A 24,120-nucleotide genomic window follows, 5' to 3' on the forward strand; every position below is an offset into this window, starting at 1 on the left:
CCATGAATCAAAGGGACGCGGATTGGAGTCTCGAAAATTATTAGATGGTCCCCATTTACAAATCAAAGGGACGCGGATTAGGTACTATCCTCACCTGCTCTGGGGCCTCAAGGGTCAGACTGTTATGTATGGTTTTATCCACACCGTCCGCCCACTTTTACCATTTTATGTCATGTGCAAAAAATGAGAAGGATCCAAGGCTCAAGTGGACCTCAAAACGAAGATTAAATGGCCATCATTAAAAACTTGTTGGGAGATGCAGAAGTATTGGATCAAGCTTATATTTGTGTTTTGGCATAGGGTGGTGAATGGAAAATAATTAAAATGGTGGACCATGGGAAGGTTTCAACGGTAGGTATCATTATCAACCCTGCTTCCTGTGGTGTGGTCCACTTAAAAATGATAAGGATCTATCTTATTTTTATTCATTGCCTGTTTACTAATACAGACACTGTTTGGTCCTGTTAAATGAAAGATCTCTTCTGGGCTTTGGCATAGGGTGATCAATCAGTGGAACTTACCGACGCTGTTTTTCTGTGGCCAGTTTATGGTGCATTTGGAGGGAGAAGGAAGAGAGATGCTTTCATAATGAAAACAAAAGTGTAGGGTTGGGAGGGTCTCTAGCCGTATTTTGTCTTCTTGCTATTTACGCTGTAATTTTTGGTTTTGTTGCTGTTGTTCTTTTCTTGGCGCTAGTTTGCAATGAAAGTCTTTTGTTATCCTTCAAAATAAATAAACAGTGGATAATCCAATTTAGTCGGCTTTTAATTTTAGTTTGGCCTGCGTATCGAGCAAAGCTCAATGGTCTGCCTTCTCAGGAGCCACTCATCTGCGGACCCACCTGGTCCATATCATTTTATTACACGAGATATTAACACGTGTTCGGTTGATTTTAGATCGTCTTTTAAAAGGTTTTTACCCATTTTCCAATTTAAGTGCAGCTGTTCAAACGCACAGTGGCCAGAAACGCATGGAAACGTAGACAGAGTAAAAGAGTAACCGAGTCTTGCTATATACAATGACAAAATTGTGGGAAAAAAAACACAGCATTGAATTCCCAAAAAACCCCCACCCATCTCCACCATTTTCTCCTACTCAAATCCCCCCACTGCTCGAGATGGACAATCTTGTCATTTTCACCTTCAAGAAGAAGACATTTTTTTTTTTTTTTTTTGATTCATCGAAACTCAAGCAAATCAAACACGCAAATCCATTTTTTTTTTCAAAAGACAAAGCCGAAAAGAAAATTGCAAACTCGATAAGAATGCATTGTTCTGGGGTTTCTCTTCCTCACACTACTACTGAAACGGCTGCAAATGTTCCCGGAAAACGTTCAGCACGTCGGAAAATGTGACAATTCCGACCAAGCTGTAGTCATCTTCGATGACCCACACGTAATTCACCCGGTGGGCCAGCGCCTGGATCATGACGGCCACCAGCGAGCTACCTGGATGGCAGACAATCGCCTCTGCCCGCCGCACCATACGCGCAGAGTAGCTCCCCGGTCGGTACCTGACCGTGGACGGTGATGATGCAAAAGATGACTCCTCATCAGAGGAAGAGGAAGATGAAGATGAAGAAAATTCATTCAAAAGCTCCAGCATCCCTTCCATGTCCCTCTCTGCTAACCTTGCTTTCACAGTCCGGATGAGGTCCTCCGGCGGGCCACCACAGTCAATGTATGCCATTAGATCGCCAGCCGAGAGGGTGGCAATGGCAGCTGCGATGGTCTCGTCGCAGGCGGCAAGTGTGAAAGGAGAGATCTCTCCAATTATCTTGCCGTCGGAGGTGACTACGGCAACAGAGGTCTGTTGGGAGAGAGCGAGGGCGATGGCATCAACAGACAAGGCAGCAGGGTCGTGATACGGGACGGCAAGGACGTCGGTGCGGATGATGTTGAGGGAGTCGATGGACAAGGCGGGGAGAGGGGAGAAGAGGCCGATGGAGTTGAGGAGGAAGCGGACGAAGTCTTCTTGGGTCAACCAGCAGAATTCACGGCCGTTGGAATGGGAAGTGCCCAAGATGGATTGATTTTTCAGGAGCTTCTTCCTTCCATTGTAGTATGTCTCAATCGGAACAATCAGGTTCTGAGCACCGTCCAGAATGAGATCGAGAGCATCTAACAAGCTGTAAATCCAAAAAAGAAAAAAGAAAAAAAGAACAATAATCAGAATAGCAATGAGAAAATAAAAAACTGAGAGAAGGAAAAGCAACAAAGAAAAGAAATCACGAATTGGAATTTTGTGCAGGGAAAGATATTTTTCTTAGATAGGAAAATAAAAAACTAAAGACACAAAACAAAAAAAATGAAAATGGAGGGAAGAAGATCTATGACAGAAGAGGGGAAAAGAAAGCCCTATCTTTTTTTGTGCAATAAAGAAGTTGAAAACTGGATTAAAGAAGACTCTTTTCTTTTTCTTTGCTTTTTTTAATTCCTTGGAATTTGAAAAATTCAAAGGATCTTTTTAAGAAGACCGAGGGAAGACCACCGCTGGAAAACCGTTGAATTCTTTGGAGAAATTAATTCAAACGAAAATTTCGAGGTGGAAATAGGCAAATGGATTGAAAAAGGAGAAGGAACAAGGAAAAAAAATTCAATCGATAGGGCAAATCAAAGCTGAAATTAGAAAAACTGAATTCCCCTGTAAAAATAATCAGAACTAAATTGTTTGAATAATAGATTTCAAAGGGGAAAAAAAATATGAAAAATCTGATGGATTGAAGAACTCAAAACTGATAATTTCCTGAGATACGGGTAACTTGAGAGAGGAAAAAGATAATCTGAACAAAATTTCAAGAAAAAAAACAATACAAGATCATGCAATTCGTGTAATAGAGAAGAATAAAACATGCAAAAATTCCTCATAAAAAAGACGTTAAGATCCACAAATCAAAGCCCATTCGCATCAAAAATCGAATTTACACAACTTAATTCCAACGAAACGCATCAGAAAAATCAAATCCATCTGCAAGACAAGATAATCTAACAAGAATTCGAAAACAATTCCAAATTCCAAACCTGAGATGGGGCTCGACGTGCCGAACGATACCCGGAGCCTTGGGTAGCAGCACCGAGACCGGCGATTTGAGCGCGGATGCCGGATCTGTTAGATTCTCTTCCCGGCAAAGGTAGCAGATAACGTCGACCATGCAAACCTTCCCGACACAGCGACAGTCGCCGATCTTCTTCTTATCGGCCGATCTATGGTCACAGCTCCAGACGCTGAGGCAGATCTCGCTGCATCGCTTGAGGGCCGACAAAGCGTCGCCGACGGTAGCGGAGATCGACAGCGATTTCAACGCCGGTTTGCCGAGGCAGAGGTCCGATACCTCATTCGATGGTAAGCTCACTGCCATACACTCACAGAAACCCTAAAAAATCTCTTAAGAGAGCAGAAAAACCTAGAAAGGTTGCAGAAAATGAGATAGAACGATCTAAAAAGATCGCAGGAAATAAGAGAGAGAGCCCTAAAAAATCGTAGAAACGAGCGAGAAACTCTGGAAATCTCGAGAGATTGAGAGATCAAGAGGTAGAGAGCGCTCGCGTCTTGAAAGGGTTGGGGAAGAATAAAAGGGTCAGGGTCGGATATTTATAGACGGTGGTTACCGGCTACAACCGGGACACTTGTTGGGGGTTTTGTACGGTTACGCGTGGGGCCGACGGGACGGCGAATTACTGACACATTCAGATGGGGCCGTTTCAATTTTTTAGAGAAAAATATTTGGTGCTCTAGAGGAGAATGGATGTTGGTACATATGCACGGAGATATATACACGTGTCATCACGGTAGCTGATCTAAATGTCTAATTCGTGGGCCCAGATTTAGGTGGGTCGGATTTATTAATCAAAGGACCTGATTTTTTTAGGGTCTAAATGAGAAAATTAAGAATCCGGGACGAGGATAGTTGAATTATCTCAGGAAGCGGTCTGCGTGCTGACCCAAACGTGTCTCTGACCCTGTGCGCCCACCGTGATGTGTGTTATATCCATGCCGTCCATACGTTTTGCAATCTAAGTTTAGGGCGGAAGCTCAAAGTAAATGAATATACAGGGAAAAAGTGGACCATGTTATAGAAAACAGTGTGATAACTCGGCCTGGCCCGGTCTCCTAGCCTGATTGGTCAGCTCGGCTCGGACAGCAACTCGGGCCAGCTTGAGACAAGATTGAGCTGAGTTCAGCCTATGCAGCATTTTCACAAACATGTATACCACACTTTAAAATTCTTATGGTATATAAAACAATAGTAATAGCTTTACATGTATTTCATCAAATACCTCGCAGGCAAAAATGAATATTTGTTTTATATATATACCTTCCTTTCCACCAACTGGCACTTCATTGAGTCATTTAGTCAAATAATTGGTGAGCAACATCAATATCAAAGTAACTGTTACTGAATGGGTTCAACTCGGGTTGAGGCAAACTTGGGCAAGCTTGAAATTGGTACAAAATTTTTTCGAGCTCAAAAAATCAGCTTGAACTGAGTTGAATCGAGCTTTTTCGAGACGAGTTGAGCAAACTAACTAAAAGCTAACTCGTTTCATGTACAACCCTATGTATAGCTAATGGAGAGGTTGCAATTCCGGCAGGTGTACCTTGGTTTTGAGTTGTGATTTCAACCCACGGATGCTCGCTCCATCCTATTCGACTTCGTGCTGACACGACCCCACTTGTTACTTGTAATCAGATTAGATTCGGTTTGGATGAGTTCAGTGTAGACCTGGACTGGGATCGGGTCAAGTTTGTTGGACTCAGTAAAAGTTGGGTCGAGTTCGAGTCAAGTCTATTTCAAAATTGGGTCGAATTGGGTTCACTCAGCTGGATGCCCAACTCTACATAGTAACGAGAATATAAACGGTTCTGACCATTGATGCAATCAGGGGATGGGAACCCATCCGAATCCATGTTCACACCAAATGTGGGTCTTAAAACATTTACAAACCCTCGGATGGTGCACTTTGGAAATTGATCTAGATCGTTCCATCATTGGATCAGTCCCTTGGATGATCCATATCTCAAAAGAAGCATAGATTGAAGGACACATGATTAGATCCATCCCCCAAATGTAGATAGTTAGAAAAACTTAAAGCAAGGGTCTAGAAAGAAAGAAAGAAAGAAAAAATACAGAGCCTAGAGAGTCCAAACGGTTGTAACTGTTTGCTGCAAATCTTAACTACCGCGGCATTAGGCTGAGTGGGCCATTAATTGGTCAGTGCAGATTGATTTGATTCATTGGTCATTCTCACGAGTAATGAGGCTGACGTTGTTTACACCGAGATCCATAGCTCAGGTGATAGACTGAGTGAAAGATAGCTCGTTTCAACACTGAGGTCTTGGAATCAATTCCCTAGTGGGGTGGCTAACAGTGAATTGTGAACTGCCCTCGTGGGGGTGGCTAACAGTGAAGTGTGAACTGACAGTTGGTATACTAACAAGCTAACAAAAAAAAAAAAAAAGGTTGATGCCTAAGGTGATGCCGATCTAGACCATTTAGATTGCTGGGGCTCAACTTGAATAGGGATGAAAGGTAACCGTTTGATTTTCGCCCATTCTTCCTTTTGCTAGCCGCTGATTGTTCAATCAGTTTTATACCATATTTTAAAATAATTCTGAAATAACCAATTAGAAAATGACATGTGTCATTGAAAAGTGAAACGTATAACATGCATATAATCTTTAAAAATATTTAGAGCATTTTTTTAAATCAAATTACAACTAACACTAATTTGAATGATACACGGGGACAGCCGAGAAGTCTAAAGACGAAAAATAGTCAACAGATGTAAGGACATATGTCAAAAAGAGCCGGATATGTAAATCCAATGTCGCGGTGAATCAACTGCCATAACCAACATCTAGAAGATATAGCGAAAGAGATCTATAAATAAAAAGAAATCCAACAAAGTAAGATATCTCCAACCAATTCGATAAAACCAATCAAATTATCTTTCCTTATTATAGTTTAGCTTTGTTGGGGAAAAAACACTAAGTTCGGAGAATGGATTAGAAAAGGCCCGGTCGACGACAGAAGTGATCCGGACCATCGGACCTTAGATAGGGCATATCTCGCAATCCGGAATGAGTTATCTGACGTAAAATATATGATTTTGGGGTAGAACGAGCTACTTTAGCCAACCAACCTGCTATGACGGGTTGCGTCGCCCGGAATTGCGAAAAACCCCTTGATCGATGGTCGTTTCGTTGTTTTAATTTCGTTTTTACTATAAATAGTAAGTTTTAGTTTGATTATAACTCTTCATCCGTTGGGCTTTAGGAGTTGCACCCAACGTGAAAAGAGCTTAGAATAATTAGGGGAACGGTTTGGTGAAGCCAAATAGGACACTTACTATTTTTGGCCGAAAACCTTGTGAACTAGTAGAATCACGAACGCCTATAAATAGTAAGTTTCTATTTATAGTAAGTACGGCGGGATCCTTCTTCTCCTATAAATGGGAGACACTCCAAGGGTAAAAGGTATGTAAAAACTCTCTCTCGAACCCCCTCATTACTATAAGACCCAGATTTCTAGCCTGACTTTGGCATCGAAAGTCCCCTGCTCTAGTCAAGGTCTCCTTTGTCTTCTTCCTGTGCAGGTACTTGAAGGTTTGAAGAGGGTGGACTAGATTTTTGCATCAACAAGCTCTATCTTAAGAGTTGCGATAATCCAATACCGGTAATTCTTAATTATAATTCAGTAATAACAATCTTTACCTGTAATTAGTACCTGTAATATAAGTTTATGATTATAGTCTGAACTATTTCCATTTTCAATACTTCCTCTTTCGGAAAGGTATCTCACCGTTGTCTCTTTTATTCATTTGTTTCTACATACAAAAGTCATTGCATATGAAGGCAAGGTGTACCTATTTTGGAAGGAAGAATCCTATTATCTTGAAATCACCTAATTATTTAATAACTCGATAAGTGGTTGAATAGACAATTGATCTTTTCAAATTAATCATATATATATATATATATATATATTCATTAACGTATATACTGGTGCTTAGGGTTAATTTGAACCAAGCGTCACAATCATTTTTGGAATGGCTGCACACATTACAAGTGACCAAAGTAAACCCCACACCCATCCCTTCTCATTTAGACGGTCCGCATCACAGGACACACCTACACCTGACGAGTTGCCATACCTGATTTGCTACACTTTTCAGCTGCCAACATGTTGGGTGGGCCACCATTCAGTACAAGATGGTCCACCCTTTCAGTAATATAGCTCCATTTAATGGGCCCCTTGATGGGCGATGGACCAAAATCCTTCTCCAGCAATGATAAGCAGACCTCTCCAACTTGCAACCATTGGCTATCTTTTATTTCCAAGCTTGGCCAAACGGTGGTGATGAAATGCACTCCTTCAATGGACGATCGACAATGGACACAACCTGATCAACGGTTGTGATCACTGGAAAGTAGCAGTGTAACTCGCGAAGAAAAGTACCTATCTTTCACCTAATTAAATGCATGTGCAGTGCACGTGCTTATTGCTGTCCACATATTGAGGTAACGGCATCGTTACAAAATCACATATTTTAACGACGAGGAATGATCGGATGCAATGGTTGCAGGGCTTTTTTGGAAAGAAGCAGATTGGGGCCCACCTTGAGGATGTATCATATATCCACGCCGTCCATCCTTTTTTACCAGCGCATTTTAAACATGATCCCAAAAATTAAGTAGATCCAAATCTCAGGTGGGCTACGCCATAGGAAGCAGTAATGATTGAACGGATACCATTAAAAACTTCCCAAGGCCTAAAGTAATGTTTATTTACCATCCAAGCCGTTGATAATGATAGAAATACCTATATGAAGAGAAAACACAAAGATGATCTTGATCTAAATATTTTTTGGCCCTTGAAAAGATTTTAACGGTCATTCACCATTGTTTCCAGTGTCGTGTTTCAACTAAGGTATGGATTTACTTGAATTTTGGGATTGAGTCCTAAAATAAACTGGAAAATCGGATGTATGGAGTGGATATGAAACGCATTCATAAAGGTGGGCTCCACACGGTCTGGGTAACACCTTAGTGCGTCTCCCGGCAACACCTAATCTGCGCCCTTTTCGACAAAGGCAATGGTTTGACGGATGAGTGTTGACACCATCAAAATCAGCTCATCGAAGACTGTCGGGTCATTTGAAGCATGTTTGGATGCACTTTGCTAAATAGCTTTTTTCACGGAGAAAGAATTTTTATTTTTATCCATACTTGAAAGTAACTATGAGGATATGTTTGGATATTGGAATTCCTATGTAATTTCATGAAAATAGAAATTGCATTTCGTCCATATGAAATCTTGGCATTTTTAGGTAAAGTAATTTAGAATTGGACTAGGTAATGTCGTAGCTTGTTTTGATATTGAAAAAGAATTTGATTGGATGGTAGGTTGTGTTGGGATTTGATTTGAGGAATCACATAAATATGAATCTAGGATAACAATCCAAGAGCACCAAACAAACATAAAAGAATACAAATTTAACGTGAAAAATTCTGACGAGAAAAAACCACAGCACGAAGCGACAAAAATTTCACTACAAAAGTATAGATTACAAAAATGGAGGACTTACCCAGTTTGAATAATTCTCAAATCTCACTTTTTTTTCACCCCTTGAAACCCTAGAACTCTTTTAGAAACCTTATCACCCTTTAAAAAAAACTTAGAACCTCCTAGAATAGCTCTTAGTCTCATATATATCCTTATTTATAGGTTTAGAAAGAAACTTCAACAAAATCAAAAATAAAATTCGCAGAATTTGCATTTCCACAAACGAATCTGCGTAGATCTTTGATGACGTCGAACTAGTTTCGATGTCATCAAAGAAGGACAAAAATTGTCTAGCAACCAGAGCCTAAAAGTTTCTGGGCCGAAGCCGTCAACATAGCCTGCTACATAATTAATAAAGTATATCTTAGAGCAAGATTGAACAAGACTCTATACAAATTATGGAGTGGAAAGCAATGTAGTGTAAAATAATTTTTAAGTTATAGTTTCAAGTACATATTCAAGTAGGCCCTATCTCTAACAATCCCACCATGTGATGTTTTGATATAGTTAACTATCTATAATAAATAAAAAATGGGTCTCATAACTTTAACATTATAGTCTTTGAAATATGGACCCTTGTTCATTAAAGTAGGATTATGGGATGTATTCATTTTCAAATGGTAAATAAATGTCCCTCGATCTCACAGTGGGTGGATCACATAAGGATAATTTTTGGTTTATTATACATTAAATCAGATTTGTAATTTGGACAGTTTAATTTAAATTAGTAGTGTTCCACATGCAATTTTTAAGTTATTTTTTGTAAGTGCCTGTATATTATTCATCATACTCCATTAGAGCATTAATTTTCTCTCTTTTAAACATCCCTTTGATAGGCTTTCTAGATTAGTGTAATATTAGACAATGTGGATTGGGCTATTACCCTGTTGATGATGCAGGTGGGACATGGTGAGATTTGATTGAAAGACAGATCATGGTCAAAGAGACACGGATCAGATATTGCCCCTTTGGTATGAACATGACATGGTGAGATTTGATTGGACAATAGGCAACGGTAAAAAAATAGCTCGGCAAAGTACATACTCATGGAATAAATTTCAAACAAGTTTTGTGTAGGCGCCATCACTAATAGCAATCTGCAGTCCAATTAGATCCTTCACATCGGACTCTCCATCTACTTCTCTATCAACCAGACTCTTTATCTATCAAAGATGAGCCCACACGAAGGATGTTTGAAAGTTGTTTTCTTTAGCTAGGTCATTTTTTACAGTATCAAATCTTATATGTGATGTGTATACTAACATTAGTACAAGCACCAATCCATGTCTAATCTTTGGACTCTGGTAACTTCTTGGTTGAAAAGCCTTGTGGTCCGATATAAAGTATGTGTTTTATCCACAAAATTCATCTATTTTTCTAGCTCATTTAGACATGAGCTCAAAAATGAGGCAACTCCAAATCTCAAGTGGACCACACCACTGGGTAGGAAGTGAATGCTTACTATAGAAAATGGACGTAGATTGGGTGCAACCCCCATGTGTCTTAAGCTCTGCACATGCAGGGGCTATAAGAGCCCACCATGATGTATGGATTTTATCCGCACCATCCATCTATTTTACCATATCATTTTAAGGCATAAGCTTAAAAATGAGGCTAATCCAAGGCTCAGGTGGACCATAAAGTGGAGATTGAATGCCCATCATTAAAAACTTCTTGAGATTTGTAATAGTTTGATCAAGCTGATATTTGAGCTTTCAATTCATCTGAGTCTATGTGACATTGTGCATAAGTTGGATGGTAAATAAACATCAAGGTAGACCCTACAAAGATTTCCATGATGGGATCATTATTATGAATATGTGATCCACTTACCCTTAGATTTGTTTAATTTTTAGGCTTATACCCTGAAATGATATGGCAAAATGAATAAACCGTTGAATAAAATTCACATGTGATGCTGCCCTGCATGTGTCAAGACTAGGACTGGTTAGTACCACATGATGGATGACTGCATATTAATGCAGGCCCACATATAAATGGTCCACATCAAAGGTAGCCCATAATGATAAAAAGCTCACATCCAAAGCAGGTTGATACAATGTACAACCCACTTTAAAAGTGGAGCCTACATGATGGACGATCCACATCAAAGGTGGGCTCCACATGATGGGCAGAGGACTCTAATGCTGGCTCCACATGGTAGATGACGCATATTGAGGTGGCTTTACAAGATGGACAATCCACGTCAAAGGCCAGCCCTAATGATGATTGACCAGATTCAAGGCAAGCCCTACATGATGCGCAACCCACATTAAAGGTGGGGCCCACATGATAGATAGTCCACATTAAAGGTGGGTTCCACATGATGGGCAATCAATAATAGTGGGGCCCACATGATGGACGATCTACATCAAGGTGAGCCCCACATGATATATGATCCACATTATAGGTCGGCCCTAATGATGAGTGGCCCATATCCAAGGCAAGCCTTACATGGTGGACAACCCACATCAAGGTGGGCCCCAGATGATGGACGGTCCACATCAAAGGTCGACCATAATGATGAGTGTCCCATATCCAATGTGGCTCTGCATGATGGACAACCCACATCAAGGTGGGCCCCATATAATGGATGGTCCACATCATAGGTCGACCGTAATGATGAGCGGCCTATATTCGAGGCGGCCTTGCATGATGGAAGGCCCACATGGTGGACGATTCACATTAAAGGTGTGCTCCACATGATGGGTGGGGGTTATTGAAGGTAGGCCTCACATTATGGATAATAATATCGATGGTGATCTCCACTTGATAGATAACCAACATCAAATGTGGACCTTACATAATGAATGGTGCACATTGAAGATCGAGCTATAATAATGAATGGCCCACATCTAAGGTGGGTCCCATATGATGGATGACCCACATCAAAGAGACACGGATTTGATACTACCCCCTTTGGTATGAGCATGCATGGTGATAGTTGATTGGCCAACAGGCCACGGTAAAAAATAGATCTGTGAAGTACATACTCATGGAATAAATTTCAGACAAGCTTTGTGTGGGCCCATCACTAATAGCAGCCTTCGGTCCAATTAGATCCCGAACATCAAACAATACTCCATCTACTTTCTATCAGCTATTATGTTTCTCTATTAAAGATGAGCCCACATAAAGCATGTTTGAAAGTTGTTTTCTTCAGTCAGGTTATTTTTTCCATGTCAAGTCTCATGTGTGATGTGTGTACCAACATTAGTACAAGCACCAGCTGGACCAATCCATGTCCAATCTTTGGATTGGGCTAACTTGTTGGTTGAAAAGCCTAATAGTCCCCAATATCATAATTTCTAGCTCATTTTAGGACATGAGCCCAAAAATTAGGTAGACCTAAATCTCAAGTAGACCACACCATCCGGTAGCAAATGAATGCTTACTAGAGAAAATGGACAGATTGGGTGCTATCCCCATGTGTCTTAAGTTCTGCACATGTAAGGGCTATAAGAGTCTACCATGATGTATGGGTTTTATGTGCACCATCCGTCCATTTTGCCATATTATTTTAAGGTATAAGCTTAAAAATGAGGCTGATCCAAGACGTAAGTCAACTACAAAGTGGAGATTGAACGCCCACCATTAAAAATTTCTTGAGAGCTGTAACAATTTAATCAAGCTGATATTTGTGTTTTCACTTTATCTAAGTCTATGTGACGTTGTGCATAAGTTGGATGGTAAATAAACATCAAGGTGGACCATACAAAGATTTCCATAATGGGATCATTATTATGAATGTGTGATCCACTTATCTTTACGTTTGTCTCAATTTTAGGCTTATACTCAAAAACGATATGGCAAAATGGATGAACTATCTGCATAAAACTCATAAGATGCTGCCCTGCATGTGTCAAACTTAGGACTAGGTTAGTACCACATGATCGATGATAGCATATTAATATGGGCCCATATATGGATGGCCCACATCAAAGGTTGGCCCATAATAATAAAAAAACCCACATTCAAAGCAGCTTGGTGTTGAGACTCAAATATTACATATTTTTTTCTCATTTATACTTTAATTTATTGAACATGATAATGCTTAATTACTATATTCATACATGTTTCTTTTACAGGTGAATTCGAGAGCTTGATTCGAAAACAAGGGTGAAAGCGGTAATTTTTAAACTGTGTTTCCCATTCCCTATAGATTCGACATCGTTCTCACCGAGTTATTACTACATTGCGACCCTGCATTTGGGGTTGTGAACAGTTTGTGTAATGTAATGTGAGACTCACTCTAAAGGTAAGGCATATATGATGGACAATTCACATCAAAGGTGGGCCTCATATGATGGGTAGAGGACATTGAAGCGGGCTCCACATGGTAGATGACACATATTGAGGTGGCTCCACATGATGGGTGGTTCACGTCAAAGGTCAGCTCCTAATGATGAATGACCCAGATCCAAGGCAAGCCTTGCATGATGCGCAACCCACATTGAAAGTGGGGCCCACATGACGGATAGTCCACATTAAAACTGGGTTCCACATTATGGGCAATCAATAATAGCGGGGCCCACATGATGGATGATTTACATCAAGGTGAGCCCCACATGATAGATGATACGCATCATAGGTGGGCCCTAATGATGAGTCGCCCACATTAAGGTGAGCCCCACATGATGAACAATCCACATCAAAGGTCGACAATAATAATGAGTGGCTCATATCCAAGGTGGCTTTGCATGATGAACAACCCACGTCAAGTTGGGCCTCACATAATGGATGGTCTACATCAAAGGTAGACCATAATGATGAGTGACATATATCTAAGGCGGCCCTACATGATGGAAGGTCACCTGATGAGCCATTCACATTAAAGGTGGGCTCGACATGATGGGTGGTGGTTATTGAAGGTGAATCCTGGACAATAATATTGTAAAGAACCAACATCAAAAGTGAGCCCTCCACGGTGAAAGGTGAACGTAAAATGTCCGGCCAGGATGATAAATGGTCCACATCTAAGATGGCCACGTACGTAGAATGTCTAACATCAGTAACTTTCATATATTATTTATCTCATATCGTATCTAACAATAGCCTAGTGTCTTATCAAATCTGGTCACATCACGTCAATGGTTACTTAAGGCGGTGAGCCTCTCATACCGGCTACCGCAAAGTCGCGTGGTTCGAAGTGCATGATCTAACGTTGATATGGACCGGGGCAAGTACCGAATACGCATCCGATCAAACATTCATCCACGATCCGGAAACGGATTGGCTACTCCCCCTGCTACGAGCCCCGTGGCGGGTGGTCGGTGCTCCGTGGGCCTCACCATGAAGCATGTGTTTCATCGTTCATTTTGTTTTATTATTTTTGAAGCGCATGTTCTATTGTTTTCCCTTCTTTCATTTTGACGGATCATTTTAGGGTTTTATCCCAAAAATAAGAAGGATATAAATATCACGTGGACCACATCATAGGAAAACAATAGTGAATGGATATCCACCATTAAAATCCTCCTAAGGCCCTTGTGTATTATTTATTTCACATCTAATATTTTATTTAGGTCATGAAGGCTCAATTAAAGGGAAAAAACAAATATCAGCTTAATCCAAAACTTTTATAGTCCGAAAAAAGTTTTTACTAGTCGATGCCCATTCAAAACTGTTTCCCGTAATGTGGTCCACTTCATACCTATATATACTTCATGTTTGGTCTTATATGATAAAATGATATGAAAGAAATAAATGGATGACAAGGGATGAAACACATATATCATGTGGTCCCCGGAGCACCGACCACCAGCCACCGGGCTGGTGGCAGGGGGAGTAGCCAATCCGTTTCCCCACGAGCCGCCCGTCTATTTGAGTAGTCCGCTTGTGACCGGTGGTGAGGATGAATCACCACCGTTGAGGAGTCGGGCCTTTCCCAGAAAGCACAGAGTAACAGCTCGGCTCAAACGCAGACGTGAGCTGCATAAGCTGAGAGGAAGCCAGCGGCTATTTTTAAAGCCAGAACCTTGTGGGTCCTACCATGTGGCTCCGCCAACGACAAATCACATCACATCGTGGTGGGGTCAAACGTCCGTGCCACGGTCCTGACCCAACCTACCTACTCTGTCTGTATTATCAATTTCATCTCCTTTCATCAACAGTCCTAATACGTACGATGATTTGGATTTTTCTACCGTATAAATGCCTTCCTATGGATATTACTTCCTTTTACTACGGCGATTCCTCGGCGCTCCCAAATAAGAGGCTTTGCACGCTGTACTCGGTTCTAACGAGTGGGCCTACCTGTATGTAATCCAGACCATTGATCTATTGATTCATGCCATGGATGGGCCATTACCAAAACATCTCTCACGTTGGAAGATCGTAACACCCCAACTTGTAAATTCTTTTTTTGAATCTGCACTGCTGCTGCTGTATTTCTCTTCTCAGCCGTCTTATTGTACTTGATTCAATCAAAAGGTTAGCTTTGCGCTGTCAATGGTTCATCGACGGTGGGATGCCACAGCCAAATGGTCTGAATTACTGAACCCGGATTTTCAAATGTGGTAATTTTTTTTTATTGCATGTGACATGTGCGACACGGCCAACAATATTAACGGTTTGGATCCCTCCAATAGGAGATCTGTGGGCCCGTCATGATGAATGTGTTTTATCCCAGCCGTCCAACTATTTTGCCAGCTCAAATTAGGCATGAAATGAAAAAAATGAGGCAGATTAAAGTCGAAAGTCAGCCACACCATGTGAAAAAGTAGGCATTGGACTACCAATATCGAATCCTTCATCAGCTGTCATGATGTTTAAGGCCCGTTTGGCCAGGCGGGAGCATTATATTTACCTGATTTTTTGGCCCATTCTCTAAAATAATCTCAATAAATAGGTGGACGGTGTGGATATAGTCCACACATCATGGTGGGACCTACAACAACTTGCTAACATTGAGTGAAATTGGCACAGGATCCAATGCAATTCTATTTAATGTTATTACAAGCTTTCCCATTCTTGCCAAACATGGAGTGGAATTGGCACAGGTCCAAGATGAATCCCATCCCACCGCCCAAACAGACCCTAATATGTTCAAATTTGCCTGGGACGTGTTTGGCTCGAAGTATTGGAAGTGATGGGAAGGTTTAATCCCGGATTGGCCGGGCGTGTCAAACAAACTCGATGTCCCAATCGTGGGATGTCGCAATCCCATGGATCTTAAGAGAAACCACTGACAGCACCATCATTAGCTAGAAATCCATGTCATCCACCCTAATACCATCCAATCCCTTCCAATCCACTCGGCCTAACGGGCCCTTAGGGCCTGTTTGGCCGGGCAGGCTGGATTGGATTAGATTGTATTAGAAGGGATTGGAAGGAGTAATCCCGGGATTGGCTGGGCGTACCAAACAAGCACGATGAAAATTTGCCTGGATTGGAGCAATCCCATGGGATTGCCAGCAATCCACTGACATCACCAATATTACCTTGAAATCCACCCAATCCTTCTTAAACCCACCTAATCCCATGATTTTTGCCTGGAACATGTTTGGATGAACAAATTGGAAGGGATTGGGGCGTAATCTCGGGATTGACCAGGCGGGCCAAACATACTCGGTGGTAGGTTCCCTGGATTTAGCAATCCCATGGGATTGCCTGGGATCCACTGACACAGCCATCATTGAATGCAATCCACCCTATTACAATCTAATCCCGCGGGATGGGCCTGGCCAAACACACCCTTAATGTTTACGTGCAATCCAACCCATTCATAAGGTAGGCCCCCGGATGAAAGGAGATGTAAAAATATAGGCATTACCCAAAAACTTAAGTGGGCCCAAAGAAAGTACCTGATTGTAAGGATCCACGCCCTGAAATGAGCCAGTGCAAACGATGAACGGAGTGGATTTCACACCGATGGTGGGACCCACGGATATTTTTGTTACTGCGTCTGCCCGCGGCAATTGTAAAATAAAAAAATAAAAAAAGAAAAAAGAAAAAAAAAGGAGAATCTTGAGATTTGGGAAGATGGGAGTGATGGGCATATGAAAATGATCTCATGGCTATTAATGAGGCCACGACAAGACGGTGGGGCCCACCATCATTTCAAAGGAACATAAATTCAAAAGTGCTGTTTCAAATGGACAGAGACGCCTGTGGAGGATGCTTTGCTCAGTGGTCCCAACTCAATCTACGGTGTGATGGCCCTTCTGGAGATAAAACAAAATCATTGAGTCCAGCCGGTTGGACCACAGGTTACCGTCCACCCTATGAATAACTTCTAACCTGTCAAGTGTGTGCGACATCTAACCCATCAAATGGATCTTTATTCCCATGAAGAGTATCACCTTATGCGAAAAAACAGCTAGTCCAGTAATCATCTGGACCACTCTTATATTTTGTTATTTATCAGTTACTAGGATTATTTTTATGGTGTGGCCCAGTTGATCAGCTTTTGAGACAGACGCTTTGATCAAGAAAATCTTCATGATGGAGGCAACCTATTGGACGGGTTAGATTTCACATGAAGATGACAGGTTGGAAGTTATTCACTGGGAGGACCGTGCCTTATGGTCCAGCTGGTTGGACTTGGGATCTTCTTGAGCTGCGATCTTATCGTGTTCCAGGGTCGGTGTCCCTACTGATGAGAAACGAGAAATATTACCATTCCTTGTACTCGAGCTTTTTTCACATACAACCCTTTGTTGTTCCCACAAATGTTCACTTGTACAGAACATCTGAGCCATTCAAAATGTAGACCATGCGATAATTAACATATGGGTAAAAAATAGGACTTATCCATTCATTAGGTCCCATGATCCATACATCAAGGTACATGATCGGCTGTCCATCAATTTCATTGGTGGGGTCTAGCTGATGAGTGGATCATCCTTTCATTGCAGGGCAGTCATATAATCCAGTGGGCCCCAAGCATAAACCAATAGCTCATGAAGGTCTTATAAGCTAAGGTATGTTATGTAAATGCCATGGTTTTTTCAGCTCCACGCTTTGGACTGACTAGGTTGGTCCTGACTCGGCTGAGTTGGGCTGAGTCACCCCATCTCAAATTCTGATAGATGGGATCTTGTGGTTTGGAAATCTAGACCATTGATCTGTTGATATGTATCTTGGATGGTGTGTAGGGTACTTACCATGGTTTTAAGTCCTAGATGAGTCTCATGTGACTCATTCGACTGGTCTCGAACTTGGTCAGACCCGGTCTGATTAATTCTATGATTTGCATAACCCGAGGAGCTCAACACTCAACCTCACTCAACATGTGCACACGATGTGTGTAGTTAAAATGAGAATGGTAAGTCACCCCATGAAAGATTTTTTTTTTTTTTTAATTTTTAGTGCATGGTCTAATATTTCTTGTTGTTGGCCTTTGATTTGTTTTAATCACACGTGGTGTGTGAGGGCTTGTCAAAACCAAATGTACGACTCAATTCAAATTGAATAACTTAACCACAAGTGCCAAGATATATAGATATGTCGAATGTGATCGTATATGATCAAGAACTAAGAAGCTCGATCGCTTGTTCAGTCCCTCACATGATATTTATTAAAAAGATCAAGTGATTATCAAAGAGTAAGGTTTTTTCTTGGAAGATGGGTTGCACATTGCCTTTGATATGAAAGAACTTTTATAAGAAAAAATAGTCAAATAAAAAAAATACTTATGGTCAATCACAAGGAGTAGCTATAAGATGTCTTTCTGAAAGACGGATTGATTAAATTAATATCGGGAATAGTCTAACACAAATGCATGGACTTGGATTACAACTAAAGATTACTACTACTCGATTATGACTAAAGATTACTGTTGGGAAAAAATATGACAAGTCCGGAGACCCAGCTATGAAATGGACCAACTCTACTGACACCACCTGGGAATCCAAGGCAATAAATCCGACCGAGGCGGAGAAGCAAAAAGCCTGAAGGAGAGACTTAACTCGGATCGCGAGGAATAAACCCCGACCGAGACTTATAATGTAAGGCCCGTATCCTAGTCCATACCGTTCTGTTGCCTTCCGCGGTCATTCCAGTCGAATTTCGGCAATCCTCAACCCGTATCCGACGTTTGTGCGCGATCCTAAGCTGAGTCCTGCATGCCGAAGTCGGCTCGATCCGAAACTTGTATTATAGAGACTGCGCCGTCGCCGCAGTTCCAACGCCGCGACTCGCGCACCGAACCGATACCTAGGCTAGAAGATGTGGGCCTGCGTTTGTTCCGAAGAAACGCCGCGCGTTGCGAATTTTGAGGGAATCTCTACGATATGTCCCATCAATCAATCAATCACTCATGTCAAGTACAAGCCATACCCCTAAGTACATCAACCCATCCCTCCTTTCCCATAAGTCAACTCTCTCTCTCCCCTCACCATTCCCCTTTACAAAATTTCAACCACAACCATACCTCTTTTACAAAAAAATCAAACTAAACCATACCCTCCCATCTCCTTCCTTACATCATCCCATCCATATCATTCCCATCACCTCACTCTCTCTCTCATTTCTCAAATCTCCCAAGCAACCCAAAATTTCCAACGTCCAACACTCTCTACCAAGCCAAGTGTGGCCCACCCTCTCATCTCTCATCCCCACCATCAAGGCTTCATCATCCACCATTAAACGTCAAGCATAGGTGCATACAAGCCTAAGGGAGCAAGGAGAAGGCCTAGAGGTGGGTGATCCACCGTTAATTCTCTCTTTAAGGGACCCACTTATGATGGGACCCACTTGATGTATGTGTTTGTGATTAAAGAGGGGCCCATAGTGGCGGGGTCCCTCCACTCCACCGATCTCTCTCTCTCTCTCTCTCTCTCTCTCTCTCTCTCTTTCATTGTGATGGCCTACCTAAGGATTTACATATTTTATCCACGCTATCAACATCAGATGGTGTGGCCCACCCTATTGCAGGTGATGATCCACACCATCCACTGTTTAGATGGACCCAATACACCCTTCTTTCTATATATTATAATTTATATAATATATATATGATATATATAATATAATATATATTGTATATATATAATATAAGATATATATTATATATGTATATACATGCAGGTGGGCCACGTGCATGTGGAGCCCCACCATGATGCCTGTGATATTCCACACCGTCCAGTGTCCAGAGACGCTGGACGTAGCTAACAGTGAAGTGTAAACTGACGTGGGGTGTACTAGGCTTGGGGTGGGCCACGCATGCAGGCCCCACCTTGATGTATGTATATAATCCAAGCCGTCCATTCCGATCCCCAGCTCATTTTAGGCGTTGAGCCTAAAAATGAAGCTGATCCCATTTTTTGGCAGGCCATACCATAGGAAATAGTGGTGGTTACCGTTGAAAACCACTTGGATCTTTTTACTCGCCAAAAGCAGGCCGCATATTGGACTCATTTGGTCGGTCTTAAGCCGTACGATCCAATGGTTGGAGTAGATTCGCCTGATGCGGGCCCCACCTGTGAAAAACCACAGGAAAACAAAAAAAAAGGTACAGCAGCTGACGCTGCTGCTGTCAGAACGCACGCAGGTGCTGCCTGCGCGCTGACGGGCGGACAGCCTGGCAGGGACCCACGGTCCCAGCCGTGGGCCCCACCATGATGAGTGTCGATCATCAACACCGTGCATTTGATAGGTCCCCTTCAGGACAGTGGGCCCCCCAAAAATCAGCCCTATGAGAAGCTCAGGTGGCCCAGGAAACAGTTGGATGGGACATCTGCCATTGAAACTCTTTTGGGGCAGGAGTTTTGGATCAACATGAAATTTGTTTTTCCTCCTCAACCCAGGTCCACTAACATCATCAACCGGTCGGGTGGAAAATAAACAGCACGGTGGGCCCCCGGTCCACGTGACCTTATAAACAGTTTGGATGGCAGATAAACAGTACGGTGGGCCCCTGGTCCACGTGACCTTATGAACAGTTTGGATGTCATAAAAAGCAGCATGGTGGGCCCCAGGTCTATATGACCTTATCAACAGGTTTGGATGGAAAATAAACAGTACGGTGGGCCTAGGTCCACGTAACCTTATCAGCGGGTTGGGTGGGAGATAAACATTTCAGTGGACCCCATGTCCGTGTGACCTTATCAACAGGGCTGGGTGGAAAATAAACATTATGGTGGGCCCCACATGGGACCCACTGATGTATGTTTTATAATCCACACCTTCCATAGTGTGGGCCCCACCATGAGGTATGTACCTCATCTATGCCGTCCATCCTTCCCATATGGAATCCGCCATGATGCATGTGTTGCATCCAAACTGTCTAATCATTTTTTAAAGGATCATTTTTAAGGCTTGAGACAAAAATAAGACAGATCTATTTATCATGTGGACCACGATGCACGGTGAGGATTGAACGGCTACCATTGAAGTCCCTTGGGACCTTACGATCAGAATGAATGGGAAATAAATGTTATGGCGGGCCTTGGGAATTTTAATGGTGGGAATCATTATCACCACTTAGATTTGGGCGTGGCCCATGAGATGTGGCCCATTTACCATGTTTATGGCCCAGGTTATGAGGCCCATTGTGATGCATGCAAGGCCCATGGATTATGGCCATTGCAATGTATGTAAGGCCCAATCGGTGCGGCCTATTCGGTATATATACACACACACACACACACATATGAGGCCCATGTGATTAGGCCCAACTTGATGTATTTGTGGCCCGCCCATTGAGGCTCACCTTGATATAGATATGGGGCCCATGCTATGCGGCCCACTTGATGTATTTGGGTCCTTGGGTCGAGGCCCAACAGGATGTACATAAGGCCCATTGCAATGTATGATTCATGGCAGGTCGTGCCTTGGGAGCAATGATGGTTTGATGTCCACATTGTAAGGATGATGTTGGTTAAATGTCCGCATTGTCACTCTCCCTAGGGCCCATTGATAGGCCCATACTTGTAGCACGTAGGCCGTCTAAGCCCATCCTCATTATGACAGAGCCCATCACCACATAACTTGTTTAGTATAGATCCATGATTCATGATCATACGCATCATATGTATGCCTGATATGAGGAGTGACTGATTATAGCATATGCCTCTGGGTAGATTGTTTGTAGGCTCCCTGATAGGCGGAGTTACCCCACATGAGCGCTCGGTACGTGCAGGATTGTTGCATGTCTGATAGTATGATTCATGCACTTGCATTTATGTGATTGTGATTATTATATGCCCTATCGACATCAGGGTCATAACCTCCACAGACACATCGTGGATGGTTGGATTGGATACCGAAAATATTGTTACTAAGCACCGGAGCGCCATAGATGTCCCTGGGTAAAAATCCATAAACCCGATGGTACCAGAGGATGACTCCAACATCGAGACCGAGTGAATATATGAGTGCACGAGGGCCAAGTACCAGGAGGCCGCGTCTCCCACTGTGTCGTGGTCGGTTAGAAAGGGGTGTGGCCTTACTCGCCCAAGAGTAGGAGACAATACTAGGCTGAGTTTGACCAGCTCGTAAATGGGTCCGCTATCGACGTACCGGATAGGTATTGACAGACTATTGGCCAGGCGGACAGTGAGGTTTCTTATGCCCACTTGGACTGTGTGGCTAGGAGAGCGGCAATGTCATTTGGAGTGTACTGAACACCGGTGATTATCCAGATTGAGAACTGTACTGATATATGATGAGGATTGGCATGCTTGAGTTATATCTCGCATTGCGTGGCCGTGTTATGGCCGATAACATTCATGTACTCATCACCATGATTTCGCATTACTCTGACCTTGCATTCTGAGCACGCTTATATTGCGCACACACTTACACCACTCTCTAAGCTTTCTATAAGCTTATATACGATCGATGCGTGCAGGTGACGCAGTCATAGCCATAGTCTCGCCACAGTTGGAGCGTGCAGCCGAGCTTCTGGAGTTTTGTTACTTTCACTATATTGTATTTCTCTTTCATACGCATTGTACTAAAATTTTTTTTATCATAGTGGATTTTGTGATGGTGTTCTTGTGGTTATTGTTCGTGGGTTATACTTATGGTTATGCTTATACTGAATCAAAAATCATGCTTGAAACCCTCCTTGTAGGATCCCAGGATCGGAACCTGGTGTATAGATGCCGGGAGCCGAGAATGGAATACTACGGAGGCTGTTGGCGCCGGATTCGGTGATCAAAAATTTTATGAGCCTAGTTTCCGACTTTGGGGCATGACATATAAAGTCATGGGCCGCAAGGCCAAGCACATAAGATGCACAAAGTTGACTCAGGAAACAAGGAAGCAACATCTAAAGAGACCGATCAAGGCTCATGGCATAAAAGCCACTTGAAGCCACTCGACCGACCATAAAACCGACTTAAATTAGGTCAGTTACATAGTCGGCTACTGGATTAAGAAAGGATATTGATTATGGATCGATTCCATCTTATTCGACAGATGACAAGCAACTTGATCCTTAGAGCTCGCTGAGACTAACTCTTCATCAGAGTCGGTCAGGATAGTGCCGAGCAAGGAAAAGACGACATAAGCGCTGTCATGAGAATCTCGTAAAAGGATCCCTGATCCCGAAGATCTCGGGATCGGATGGAGTCCAAAAACGGATCAAATCAGCCCTCCAAGATCTCAGGAAGAGAATCCCTACACGATGGGACCCTCCTATTCTTAAAAAAATAAGAATCTTCAAGCTAAAAGGTACGCAGAAAATTCCTCTCAAAACCCTTCCTATATAATCCTATCACTGACTTTAGCATCGGAGGGTCCCCGGCTCTAGCTAGGGTCTCCTTTGTTTCTTCCTTTTGCAGGTGGTAGGACGTCAGAGGGTGAACCAGTTTTTTGCATCAACAGATTGGCGTCGTTTGTGGGAAACAATACGAAAAGTCATTTTCCAGGCTCTATCCAGTAGCTTCAAGCGAGTTCCAATGACGAGAACTAGAAAAATTGCTCAAAATGAGCCTGCTGAGGTCGATGTTACTGAACCACCGGCACTTGAAGGTCCGCCGGTTACGAACGGAGCCTAAGGGGCTCAGAACCAACCCAATCATCGACAAGGTTCTGCCCCCCGTCCAACAACCTCCGTTTCGACCAGGTATAACCAACGGAACCGAGGAAACGGTTGGTTAGATAAGGAAATCCAAGAGCTTAGGACCGATCCGAACTATATGAAGCAGATGCTGGAGTAGATCCATCGCCAGCAAGTTCCGCCCCAATATGATAGTGGTCGGGCGAATGCTCCATAACAATTCGTTGACCCTCATCCTGTCGCACCGCGATCTGTCCCTCAGTCGAGTGAGCACCAGGGTCCGGTCGAGCCTACGCCCACTCATTTCAGATCTACGACATGAAATAGATTAGAGGAGGCGCAGCAGGCCTCCGGTTGAAGGTACAACAGATAGTAACGAACCTTGGAAAGCCGACCTTCAGGACTTCAGGAGAGAAGTGAGGGAAGAGATTGCTGATATGAAGCAGGGTCGTGATGCACATCAAACGAGGCCCGAAGCAAAAGCGTCTCCATTCAAAGAAGAGATAATACAAGCTCAGTTACTAAAACGATTTCGTCTTCCGTAGATTATGCCCTTTACTGGCAAGACCAATCCTATCGAGCACATCGAATCATTTCGGACTTAT

At 42.6% G+C, this 24,120-nt stretch overlaps 1 protein-coding gene across 1 annotated transcript; it reads right to left on the reverse strand.

Moving 5' to 3' along the window:
• Positions 1 to 1,239: 1,239 nt before the first annotated feature.
• On the reverse strand, positions 1,240 to 3,567 carry LOC131230866 (CBS domain-containing protein CBSX5-like). The gene is made up of 2 exons (XM_058226890.1): positions 3,020 to 3,567; positions 1,240 to 2,127 (listed from the first exon to the last, which is right to left on the reverse strand). Exons 1-2 carry the CDS (start codon positions 3,355 to 3,357, stop codon positions 1,299 to 1,301), a joined length of 1,167 nt encoding a protein of 388 aa, XP_058082873.1. The 5' UTR covers positions 3,358 to 3,567; the 3' UTR covers positions 1,240 to 1,298.
• Positions 3,568 to 24,120: the final 20,553 nt, after the last annotated feature.

The sequence above is a fragment of the Magnolia sinica genome, chromosome 17 (assembly GCF_029962835.1).
Source record: "Magnolia sinica isolate HGM2019 chromosome 17, MsV1, whole genome shotgun sequence".
Taxonomy (NCBI): domain Eukaryota; kingdom Viridiplantae; phylum Streptophyta; class Magnoliopsida; order Magnoliales; family Magnoliaceae; genus Magnolia; species Magnolia sinica.